The sequence below is a fragment of the Cyanistes caeruleus genome, chromosome 4 (genome assembly GCF_971803275.1).
Source record: "Cyanistes caeruleus chromosome 4, bCyaCae1.hap1.1, whole genome shotgun sequence".
Taxonomy (NCBI): domain Eukaryota; kingdom Metazoa; phylum Chordata; class Aves; order Passeriformes; family Paridae; genus Cyanistes; species Cyanistes caeruleus.
The window spans coordinates 59481385-59494786 of NC_141704.1; the positions used below are offsets into that span (position 1 = coordinate 59481385).

At 41.9% G+C, this 13402-nt stretch overlaps 1 protein-coding gene across 13 annotated transcripts in view; it reads right to left on the minus strand.

Annotated features, from left to right (window-relative positions):
* The window catches only part of ITPR2 (inositol 1,4,5-trisphosphate receptor type 2), a 259828-nt gene that overhangs the window by 102153 nt on the left and 144273 nt on the right, over positions 1–13402 (minus strand). For all 13 annotated transcript variants that reach the window (XM_086885021.1, XM_086885019.1, XM_086885012.1 and 10 more), the window contains 3 exons: positions 12715–12905; positions 11325–11467; positions 9655–9763 (listed from right to left, as the gene is read on the minus strand). In XM_086885021.1, coding sequence (XP_086741147.1) covers positions 9655–9763; positions 11325–11467; positions 12715–12905 — 443 coding nt within the window. The remainder of the gene's footprint in view (positions 1–9654; positions 9764–11324; positions 11468–12714; positions 12906–13402) is intronic.

The window sequence follows — 13402 nt, forward strand, 5'->3', positions numbered from 1 at the left end:
ATCAAGTTTTTTGCAAGAAAGAGGAGAAAAGTAGTAAAAAAATAAGTGGGGGAAGGAAGGGTAGAAAGCTTGCAGGAAAAAGGAATTTAAGGAGACTTTACTGGTGTAACTGCTCAATAACTGGGGACAAAATGTTTTGAACAAGTCTGCCAAAAGAAATTTTCAGAGTGACAAGGCCCTGTCCCCAGCCCCCAGTGACGGGTCTGTATCTGGAGTTACCAACAATGGTCCCACCCTGCTGAGCACATTTCCCTGTGCCCCAGCTGAGCCAGCTGAGGGCCAGCAGTCAGCCTCTCACTGGCACCCCTGGCAGCAAAAAGGATGCCCTCATGGGAGCTCTGAGTATTCTGGTCTTTTTCCCACAAACTCCAGAGGTCAGGTAACCATAAATGAACCTGGCTTTTATTTCAGTAAATAAACACATGCGTAATTCAACAAAGCATACTTCAAACTCTGGGATCTGTACAATAAAATCAGAAGAACAGACACTTTAAAGACTCAGAGAAATCCCAAATAACCTATTTGTAATTTAAAATCTCATGATTTTCAAGCCAAATCTCGTGATTTGTTTGTGGCCTGACTCAGGGTTTTCAGTGCTTGGGGCTGGCAACTCTGACTAAGCAGGGATATGAAATAAGAGCGAGAGTGACTGCCTGCCAGGCTTCTGTTTTCCTGGGACAGAAGACAAAGCAGCTCTGACAATTCCAGCTGGCAATACCATCCAGGCACTCCTCCAAGGCCAAACATGCTGGGTAAAATCCTCATCAGACCAAAAAGAAAAAAAAAAATCCTATCAGAAGCGGTAACTGTGGTTGCTTAATAGCTGTTTTCCGAAGTTCAATATAGCATATATTTTCTTTTTCTTGAAAAGGGGGAGAAGGGGGAGATGGGCCACATTACAGACTAATCCTTTGCCAGATGTCATTAGTGATGAAGTCCCTTAGAAATTACATCAGTTTGAAACTAATCAGAAAACACTGAGTTTCCATTTCCTCCTCCTGCCTGGCTAGACGGAGACCTCAGGATCAGCTTTCATCTGCAGCCTGGAATCAGCCCTCCTCTGCATCTTGCTTGGTGTGGCAGGGGTGTTAAGCAAGTAATTGCGACCATTAAAAAGAAAAATAGCTCACTCTCTCCTGCTCCCTGTCCCTGTCAAATACCAGCTCCTTCATTAGGCTTCCTGGGAGCTGTCTCAGCACTCTGCAGGAGATTCTCCCTGCTCCTGGTGGAGGTGGGTGCATCCAGCTGTGGCACACATCTCCAGCCACCACCCCTGCGTGCTCCTGGTGATGCCAAACCAGCAGCTGTCCCCTCTCTCCTGATGACCCCAAGTGTCCCCTCACACCTGGTATCTGGTAAGACAGCCTGGGCGGGGAGTGGAATCTAATTTCCACCCCTCTGTGATGCCCAGCCCTCCCTCTACTTGCTCACAGGGTGATGGATGAGGAGCAGAAGCACAGAAAGAGGTCAGGTAGAAGGGCCTTGAAGTTCTTAGTGCTTTTGCTGTCCCTAGTAAGGCAAAAGCATGCCCCATCCTGGTATCTGAAAGGGATTTATCTTTAATTCTTTGTTCTTGGACTGACTAAACCAAAACAATATCATAAACTGATGTTTTCTGTAGAAACTCAGTGCCTGAAACACATTTCTGGATCGTAAATCTTGGACTAGAGCAGTTTATGTAATGCCACCTATTCACGCTGCCCTAAGTAACCATAACTAACCATTCCATTATAATGAGTCCATTATCCCCTGCTTTATTGTATTTTCTCTTAAAACAGAGATCAAAGATTTGGATCTAGTGGCATCATACTGATTTCATTTTTACTACTGGCTCCCTAGGTCTATCATAAATATTCATTGGCCATCCTTAATACAAGGCATTGAATTCTGCTCACTGCTATCTCTGGTGCGACTGCAAAGTACAAATAGGATTGTTGCTCAAACATATTAAATAAAGCAGCAGCAAATTTGTGACAGTCAACAACAGCAACAAAAAAACACCTGGAAAACAAAAGAACCCTTTTCCCCTTCCAAGGAAATTCAGAACCAAAGGAGACATTTTCTCTCGCCCCCTCCTTGCCTACTGCAGACATTTGACTGCTGTGGGAATTGAGCCGTGCAGCAGCAGCAGCTGACCTGCTCCCACAGACAGGAGACGTTTCTGAAAAGTCCACAGTTGCCACACTGTGGTCTCTGCGATACTGCAGCACTCTCTGTGCTTCCCAGCAAGAATTATAACCCTTACCTGGCAGTGGTACTGGAACTGCTCATAAACGTGGCCTTTTCTTATAGGAATTAATTCTGAAAAGGGAGTGGGAAGTGTGTGGGGAGAAATATCTTCCAGAATAATAGTCCAGAAAAAGGTTTATGTAGTTTTATTCTCCTAACTCCCAAAAAACCCTGCAACCACCCCAAACTTCAGGGTGCCTGCAATTTGTTTCTCTCACATGTTCCTCTGAACTCCCTTCACACCTCAGTGCAGCAGTTCCCAGGGATTGTGGAAACCCCTGTTGCACCCATGTCTCCTGCTCTTAAAATAAGCACAAAGGCTCCCTGGGATCTCAACTGGGGACTTTGAATAATCACCAATCACTAAAATTAGGGTGGCCATGGGAATTGTGGTTTTTCCTCCAGTTAAGTAACTCTGAGAGCGTTAACACATATCATTCTAAACAAGACCATCTACTCCATTAAAAACAAAACAATATGCTTACACACCGAATGAACATTCTAATACTTATCTTCTAATATAATTCCACCATGGAGGTAAAAGAAAAAGAGAAGGAATAGGAATAAATAACCTTAAATATATATTTATATGTATGCACATGAATCTATCCTCACACAAAACTCCACGTACCTGAAGACATGAACCATATGATAAAACTGTTGACTCATTTTACATATTACCTTACAACATATCTTTGGTCATTTACCAAGTCCCTTGCCAATCTAGGATCTGCTAGAACCTTCCACTAAATTCCTAAAAAATCTGCATAATTTAAAATCTAGAAATAAAACAAGTCAGGAAGAAAACCTTGATCCCAATGCCTTTGTGATGTAGAATTTGATTCAAAGGGCTATAGTGAGCATGGAATTTTAACTTCTAGATGTACTGAAGTCTTTATTGAAATTCATCTCACCTATACTCAAAACAACAACAAAAGAAAATCTAGTTGCTGTTGCTCACAAAAAGGATCCTGATCAGTTCCATGAATATTGTACCTGAATATTGTACCTGAGATGAATCATCCTCAGAGCTCTAACAGTTTCATTTATTAAACAGCTCTCTTCTCTTGCACTCTTTTCTAATTTGTTTTTAACAAATAGAAATATCAATAGAGAAGGATGTCAAGCAGTTTGCAGGCAGTTAAGATTTTCGTGCTGGTTTGCTCTTCTTAAGATCACATCCATAGGAAGGAGTTAATGTGAAATAAGATGGGCAAACCCCCTATGTCCCATATACTGTGTAAAGGGGGAATTCCAGAGCAGAAATCAGTCATTTGAAGCTCAGAGCAAGGAACAGGCTACTCCAGTTTTATTGGTTTGGTTGATGCTGTTTAAATCAGTAACCACAAAAAATATTTTACAGCATCAGATGCTCCTTTAGAGGAGAGATGACATATGTAAGAAGGGCAGATGATACAAGTTCCAAAATAATTTATCAATCAGGATTTGGGGCTTAATATTTCTGAAAGAAAACTGGATAACAACATACCATATTCTTCAAATTTGATAAATATGAGCTGCTGAGGGACTACAGTTTTTTGGATGAAATGTGTTAACAACCATGTGTTTTTACAGCCTGGGCATCCTGCCATTAGATTAGTTTGTGACTTGAAGAACATACAAACAAAGGAAAAATAACCAAGGTTTTGGAACAAAAAAGAGTAAGTACCAGAGGGTAGTGAACACCACTGCACACTGAACTATCACCTGAAACAGAAGTACCTTTAGGTCTCTGGAGATACTTTATTTGCATCATGGCAAGTTAACAATTATGCATATGAAAGAGAGGGCAGAATCATGACTGCAATGTAGTTAGGTCTGTGTTCACTGCCCCTGGAGCAGATTAAACTGCTCCTGCCTTTCACAAGATCAGGACCTGCACTTTGTTCAGTGTCAGGAGGGCTGTCTCCTGAATTACCTGTCCTTGATACATGACTTTGAGTTTAAAGTTCTTGTCCAGCTCAACAAGAGCAATGCACTCTGCCTGAAACTACCCATGGCACAGACCCCTGTGAGCACCTCACAACTGGCCCAAGCACAGTGGCTCTGAACAGGCTTCTGAAGGTGACACAAGCAGGTGACAGTCCAAAGCTGGAGCAAATCTCTAGGGCCTGTTACTTACAGAAAAAAAAAAAAAAAATCCCCTTAAAAATAAGTCACACTTTTCATATATGAAGTTCTCACATGTTTTTGCATCAGCAACAAATGTGCATGATTGAAAATCCAGCAGAATATCTGGGGGCTGTCCAGCAGTGTTGTCCTTCAGTCCAGAACAATGCACCTCACAGGAGGGATAAGGGGTACCCCAAAGTTGAGAAATGCTAATTCAGAATATTCTGGTTGATGCTGCCTGTCACAGCCCCAGAAATGTGCAGCAATAACAACACAACGGTGGCTGATGGCCCGAGGCTCTGAGCACTGTGGCTGACAACACCTGGCTAGAACAAACAACACCATCACATGCCTCCTGGTATCCTTTTGCTTAATTATCCCAGCTTGAAGCCTAGAGGGGAAAAAGTGAAACTGTGCTCATTTGTTTTTCTGTAGGTTTTCTCTCTTTTGTAAAATGTCAGTGCGTGGGTCTAATGAGAAATTACCACACTTGAAGGTTCTGACCACATCCAGTGTTTAGTCTTGCATATCTGAAAGCTCTGGTGCTCCTGCCACTGCAATTACTGGCTCAGAGGATTCAGGGCAATAGCAAAGCCTGAATCCTCTGCTGCAATGAATTCCTAGAGGCTTTGGTTCTGCAGCTGATCACCACCTTCACACAAAGCATCTCCAAGACCAGGGGTTTGTCCCACTTGTGTTTGACTTTTCACTCACCATTTAACTCCCATGACAAAGCCACAACAGCAGTTTTTTGACCATACCAGAAGTGCTGGTCACAACCAGTCTGGCACTGCTGGAGATAACCAAACATTCTTCCTCCCTTCACCTCCAGTTCCTCTCTGTGAACTGGCTTCCTAAGGAGGGAATTTTTAATGCAGGATCCTGCAAAAGTGTCTTTTATCAGCTAAAAGAGATGAGTGGTTTTTTTGGAAGATTCAGTACAAACAGCACTGAGTGTACATGTTCTCCTGTGGTGTTTCTGACCCTCTATCGCCTTGCAGGCACACTGAGCTTAGTGAGGGGAATGGCCTGTTGACAACAGGGAAAACCAGGCCAGTGCACAGGTATTTTTATACATCAGCACAAATAAAACTGACAGCAGAAAAAGGGAAAAAATAAATATAATTATTCAAAATGTCTGCAGTGCCACTGACCCAAAATGTGAGTAGTAATACAAATAAAGGAATTTGGATCCCGCTCTCCCATTTAAAATAAGCATCCTTTTGAGGTATAATACATTCAGCAAGCAACACATTTTCAAAATGATTCTCTTTTTCCTCCTCTTTTTTTTTTTTCTAACCTACAAATGCTGTTTATCTGAATGCTGCCTAATTTGCACATGCAAATAAGTCAAATGATCTTGAAAAGATGAGGCTGTAGAATAGAATGCAGTTTAAGTTGAGAATGTCTGTGATTCAACTGAGCTGCAATGCTGGGACAATTTAGTGGCTCCCAACAAAATCTCTTGGATTCTAAAACCCATTGGGCCATTCACCCCAGCAGAAAAAGACCTGCAGCTCCCACTGGCTTCAGCTTGACAAGTAGATCAATATAATAATAAATTGGCACTATTGCTTTTGACAAACTCACTGGAGTTTTGTCAACAGCTCTACATGAAAAGATTCAGTTCTTCCAGCACAAAATGACCAAGAGCCAGCAGTGGTCATATCTGGGACCACATCTTACAGGAATAAAATACATTAGTATTTCCACCAAAGCTGTACTGGTTTTTTTCACATGTGTATTTGGTGGTGTTCCTGCAAACAAAGGGGAGAGGACAGCTTACATTTCATAGCTTACATTTGATGTCTGAAGTTGAATGCAGAAACATTAACCCTGCAAAACAAAAGGCCACAAAGCCACTTCCATGATTTTAAATCATGAACTAGTGCAAATGTCTAAGAGAAAACCAACATTTTTCATGAGTTTTTCCAAAAAAGGCAAAAAGCACAGCTACTTATTTCTGACAATTAAGCAGCTTACAGAGTCTTTGTTCTACTGACACTTAAAAATGCAGTTTTCAATTATTTATATTGAAGTTCAACACCTAAAAGAGGAAGAAAAAGTATAAAGTGTGTGCTCTGCAGCACAGGCACCCACCCTTTCCTGGAGGGTTCCATCCATTTACAGCACTGTTTCTCAGAGAAGCTGACCTAGGGAGGGGCACACAGGCCTGGATTCTGCCACATTTTCTAACACCCTATCATCCATTAGCACAACTGACCAGAGGTAGTATGTACATGGTAGCAGAGGATAATTTCTCCCCAGGGGTGCTGACCTGATTTATGAACAGGTGGGAAATCAGAAAGTTGTCCATACCCAAGGCATTGCCATGTCAGCAGGTGGAGTGGTGCAAGAAGTCACCATCTGAGCACCCTTAGGTCAAGAGTTCAACAGCTTCACTTCACTGAGGAGGGTTTATTTTAAGCTTCTGAATCCTCTTTGAAGCTGCTGGGCCACCCTTCCTGGCCCACCAGCTCTGTTGTACAAACTGGCACCTTAAGCAGGGCAGCAAGGTAATGCTAAGATTTTAAACTGCTCCAATCATTTGCAAAGTGAGCGCACATCAGTCTACACGTCTCAGGTGCTTTTGGAAATGTTACTCGGATTCAAACTGAGATGTATAAATAGGGCTAGAGGCAACATTCTCAAAGAAATTAAACTGATATCAAGCACTACAGTGAAACACAAAAAGATATGCCTAAATAAATTCAAAAATCCCAGTCCAAGATCCTTTAGGTTTTGGAAAATGGGTATAAAAATGGCCAGCGAGTCTAAGCCCAAATGTAGATGAGGTGGATCTAGTCCAAGCACAGTCCTTTCTGTCCCTCCTGCTTTTCTTCTCAAATAGTCAGTCTGAACCAAGCTTTAGATAAATACATTTAAATACTACAGTAGCTTTCTGAACTGGCAATGTGAGCTCCCTCCACACACTGCTTTCCCCAAGTGTTTTAACTCTGTTTTGGAAGAGAGGGGCTGTAGATCAGGTTTCACTCCTGTTAGTGACCTAATCAATACGAACAGAGCTAGGACTCGATGCAGAACTCCCAGGAGACTGCAATAATCACCCACACTTACTTATGAAAGCCAATCAATGTCCAGGGGGTTTTATGTGCCATTTATATACCTTAAATTAAATTTCTGAAATTAAACTTTGATTCCCAGCACGATTACATGCTGTGGTGCTAAGCAAGACAAGGCACAAGTGAGTGCTGCCTCCAAGGCTGACTGCAAGGAAATCCAAGGATGTGGAGCCAGGAGAGCATGAGAGACCTGAAACTCACCACCAAGGGTAGGTGCAACCATAGCATTCACATAGTGGATACAGGAATAGGCATAAAATCAGTGAAATAAGCCCCTACTTCTATTTTGCCTCCTGTTCATTCAGCAAATGACATAGGCTACCTTCCAGTGGTCAAACGAAGGACAAAGATGGTAGAAGGTGCTCAGTGGTGGGAATTAACATGAAGAAAGAGGATAAAGTTTTATTTCATGATTTCATCCTTCTTTCTCACTGTGGGAAAGTCTGCAGAAACTGGAGGTTTACCATTTCTGTCAGGTTTATCACAGAAAATACAATTTGATGGGTGATTAGCAAACTCAGGCTTCCTGTCAAAATGTCCCACATCCCTCAGTAGTTTTGTTCTGGTTATGACCATTATGTGCGTACTACTTATTTATTTTTTTTTTAATATCTGCATACCATAGTTATAACTTTGCAGGCAGTGAGATCACAGCTCAAAAAAAGATGGGAAACACGCACATGAGGCTATTCATTGTGCTATTTTTAGTGTTCTGAAGTCCATGGCATTGAACAATGACTCATAAGAGTAGCAAGCCAGAGAAGCACTTGCAAAGCATATCCAAGCTTGTTTATTCACGTATTTGTTTGCACTGATTCATCACATTGCTCAGTGTAAAACCAGTGGGACTCCAGAGGAAGCACAGGGGAGAAATTCTGTTTAGAAGGAGTTTCTCCACCCACCATGCACCCCTGAGCTGATGGAGGTCACATGAGGGATTTGGGAATACACCTCCTCTACCCACTCCCGAGAAGCAGAGCCCTTACAGACCCATGGAGTACATTCCCTCTGATGGGAATTCGCTCCCTTAACTGTCTCCCTTTATCAGCACCCACAACAGGGTACAAGGAGAAACTAAAAGAAGCAAATCTTCTTGCTTGTTTCAAGTCCTACATTAAAAGTGTTGCCTTTTTTCCTCCCCTGTAGTCCTTACAGGAGGTTAACTTATGGTGCATCTATGAAATTCTTTTGGAGAGGTTTGGCAAAGGTCAGTTACAAAAGCAAATTATTTTTCCCATGTGATGCAGTGGTGTTATGCACCCATAATGCTATTACAATAAATGTGAATAATAATAAAGAATAATAATATCTGCTTCCCCTGTGAAATTCTTTTGTGACATTTAAAAAGAATTTGTCTGCCCAGGCCTAACTACAGTTTTCTTTGAGGAGGAGGTGAAGATGGGGTTGGTTTCCTCTACTTACACTGGTTATTTTTGCACAGGGCAGGTCTGATGTCAGCACTGAGAGACTGGATGATAGCTCCATGATTCATATTTAAGAGTGAATAATGCTGAAAGGATTTGGGGAATACCCAGAAATACGGATAAGAGGAAACTACACAGAAGACACTGGGATCAGGCTCAGAAGGAGCAGGGACAGCTGACATCTACACCTGAATCTGCCTACTGATAGCCAAAGGAACAGGCAAAATGAAAGAGGCATTTGAAAGACTTGGTTTTGCAAGAGAAAACTGGGCAATGAGGGGAGAGAAGAATGCAATAAATAATTAGACACTTGCAGAGTACAGACTATGTCACTTCTTCCCAAAACTGGCAGCTCTGCTTAAACATTGCAGATTTCCTTTCACACATTTGCGAGTATGAAAAAGTGTGTGGAGTACAAAAGTCTGGCACCACAGGCAGCAGGGAAAAACTGTACAATTGCAATTAAAAAGACCTATATGTCTGTTGATTTTGTGGTAAAGTCAGGTGTGACAAATGAAGAACAATCACCAGAAACAGAGACTATCCAATGTATAGTAATTACACTTAGTAATACTTGCTACTGCTCCTTCATTTCATCTTGCTTGCCTTGACTCTTACCAAGTCCCTCACACAAAACTATGTAAGGCAGAGAGTTTCTTTTATTTCAAACCAGCTTCCTACCTTACCACACTGTTCCTAAGACACCAGGTTATCTCTAAAACATGCACAAAATTGAAATAATGTTAGATTCTGTTATTAATACTGTGCTGTTAGTTCTATATTTAATATGAAAGTGGTAGCAGTACCTCTTCTGCAAAGTTGGTTTTCTTGTCAAGCATTTCTCGTAAAGTTTGAAGGATTTTAATGCACAGCTTTTCTTCTTTCTCCATTAGCTTTTTTGTGTGATTAATCAACCTGAAAGTGAAATATTAAAACTCAAAGAGCATTTCACATTGTTGCTAAGCCATACTACAATTTCTTTATGTAAAAATTGTCCATCACTATATTTTTCCTCAAGGAAAGGGAATAAAAGTGGTCAAGAGAAATCATAATTAAAAAGGAAATGGGAGTTTCAAGGTGTTGGGATATTTTTGTGTCAATTTGCATATTGTACTGCCCATACAGAAGGCACAATTCTACATCCACCTTTTATGAGGGCTTCCAGATTAAGATCCAGACTTGCTATTTCATCTTTATTTAAAGGTAACTTATTTTAACCATTATTTAAAGGTAACCAGGATTCACCATGCATCTTGCATACTTTAAAAGCTACAACCTTTACACCTTCCAACTTCTATGATGGTTATAATATATTTATGATATAATTAAAGTGGTATTCAGCCAAAAGGATTTCCAAAAATCCTTACATGGAAGTGTTCAGAAATACAGACATTTGGATGAAGCATAATTGTTGTATACATTCACACAACCACTTGACAAGCCAGAAAACAAGGTCCATTTCTGTCTCCAGCTATGACTGTGACAGGAGTTTGGATGTCAGTCAGCTGAAGCCGACACCAGAAGCAGCCTTTCTGTCTTTGTGCAGAACAGATCTGTGCACAGGTCCTTGCACTGGTTCACACATTGTTGGAGAAATGTTTGTGAAAATAAGAAGGGAGGAAGTCTGAAGGCCTTGGACAGGTTTTTTGGGGTTTTTTTTTTGCATTTTGATGCTGGCTTCAAACAGGAGTTTGGACAGACAACATCAGATAGGATAATCTCAAAACTGAATTTATTTTTTTTTAATCTTTCCAAACATATAAAGTGTATTGTTAAAATGCTACCTCTGCAGAATATGCAAATAACCAAGGAATCAGGAGAGCTGCCAAATGCATTCATTTCCCCCAAGTTATCTCTGTTTAAATTATAGTTTCTCAAGGGCGGGGAGGGCATCTCACTTGAGAACTAATAAAAAATTTGCAAGACTCTATTCCAATGCACAGACTGCAAATAAAACATCTAATAATTCAAGACCAGACAGGGGTCCCAGTGAAATGTATTTTCAAAAAGCTGTTGGCAGTTTAAAATTAAAATATCAATTTGCTGCACCAAAAAAAAAAAATCCAACAAAAAAACCACGAGCATTGAGCAGCCCACTGCTTCATTATAAATTCTTGAAAATTCTGCAATGGAAAAATCTATGTTTCTGTTGTAGATTTGGTGAAATGTAATAGCAAAAGTAGCCCATTGAAAATACAGAAGTACGTTGAGCCTGCCACAATTTTAACAAGCCATTAACATCCCATTTCTAGCAGGTAAGGCAAGCAACCTCTCTCTCTCTGTGCTCTCCAGACAACAAAACTGCTGAGAAATATAAAATATGGAGCAAAAGGCCTCACTTTAAGCTTTCAACAGTGAACTTGGACACCTGCATGCTCAAGTTTCTGCTGAAAACCAGAGGTAAGTGCTTCTGAAAATGTTAAAACCCTGCCATCTTTCCCAAAGAAGCAAATAGGCCCTTCTGTACACCACTTACTTGGACATGAAAGCCCCACATCTTATTCTGGCATCGCTGCCCTCAGGGAACAGGAGCTCTGGGCTGTGCAGCACATCAACCAGCACCGAGAATTCAGCTTGCATCATGGGCGTGAATTGCTGCTCCAAGGAGGACACCACGTCCTGGGGAAGACAGGAGAACATCCATAACTGCAAGAGAACTACTTACAGAATCACTGTGGCGTGCACAGTTCGGTGTGATGCACTGCTTGACCCAGTGTGATGCCCAGCTGCAAGAGCCCTGGGCAACCCAGGTGGCTGTAAAGACACTTCAAGCCTTTTTTCATGCCACTCCTCACACAGGGCAAGGGGAAAAAGGTGCCCATTGTTACTCTCTTTCAAACTTCTCCTCTGCAGCAGTACTCACAAAACTTGTGACAACAGTTAGGATGATGGTGTGCTGGACAAACAATGCTCATCACACACAGTTAATGTGTTAACTCAGGGGTTGTGTCCTTGGTCTTTAGGGCCCCTCCATTTGTCTGTGTCCTGCTGTTTTCTCAGGTCATAAACCCCTGATGCTGTTTAGGCTCTACATGCACAAGGTGATCTCCATCTCATGGCAATCTCCAGTGACACAAACAAGACCTCCAGTATCTCCTCTGCATCCAGAACAGGACATGTGGCCATAAAAAGGCAGAAAGGAGATGATGCTCTGTGGAGCACTTTGAGGAGAACACAACTTGAACACTGTGTGCAGTTTTGGGCACCACAATGTAAGTGTCCAGAGGAGGGACATGGAGAGGGTGAAGGGCCTGCAGGTGAAGCCACATAAGGAGCAGCTGAGGGCACTTGGTCTGTTCAGCTGGAGAAGAACAGACTGAGGTCAGAGCTCACTGCAGTTCTGCAGCTTCCTCACGAGGGGAAGAGGAGGGACAGGCCCTGATCTCTGCTCTGTGTGATCAGGGACAGGACCTGAGGGAATGGCGGGAGCTGTGTCAGGGGAGGGTTAGGGTGGGTATCACAAAAGGCTCTTCCCCCAGAGGGTGCTGGGGCACTGAACAGGCTCCCCAGGGAATGGTCACAGCCCCAAGGCTGCCAGAGCTCCAGGAGTGTTTGGACAGTGCTCTCAGGCACAAGGTGGGATTGTTGGGGTGTCTGTGCAGGGCCAGGGGTTGGACTCAATGATCCTCGTGGGACCTTTCCAGCTCAGCTCATTCTGTGATACCTCCTACCCTTCTCTGACTTCTGTAGGAGCCAAATACTGATCCTGAAGAGCTGAGCCTTCAGCTGCCCCCACACAGAAGTGCAGTGGGTCCTCTCATCCAGCACTAAAAATTCACTGGGCTTGTCTCTGGTATTTTCCACATTTGGCACATGTGAGGTAACTGCAGTCTCACTGCTGCCCAAGCCATTTGCTATTTCTGTACCTGTAGTTTCTCTATGATATTCCTGTAATCCCAGGCAGGCCCACCAAGAGCTTCTTTGAAGCGAGGTCCACTGCGGGCTGACATCCTCCACCCCATGGCTGCCCTCTGCACCATGTTGGAGTGACTCTTCATGAACAAGGTGTTCACCTGGCTGTCCAAATCCACTGGAATCGCAATCCCACGGTTCTTTGCTTTAATAGGAAGGAAAAACCCAAGATATTTACAGTGGCAAAAACTTTAAAATCTTACAGAGATTATGGCATGCTAAAGCCTGATCCCGTTGAAGTTAAGGGTCAGGGTAATCTCACTTCAACAGGTATTAAAAATAAGGATCCTAAAAATAAGAACCCTTAAAAATAAGCATTCCTAAGTGGTAGAAATCAACAATAATCTAGTTAAAGAAAGCAAGCTGTACTACTTTAAATGAGTTGAGGGTCATTTCCAGTATATATTTTCACAGACATTTATTTTTTAAAACAATATTAAATTTTTTACTCACTTGAAAAAAATCCAGAGATATTATTAAGAGTAACAAAAGGAGTATGTGTTATTATTTCAACAGTTATTTTTACTCTATTCAGAAGGAAATTCTGAATTTTTTCTTTCTAGTGGACATAGGCACATTTATATAATTTATCACAAGTTCTCTCTTGTTGCTTAACTGTGTATTTCTCTTGTGAAAACCTTG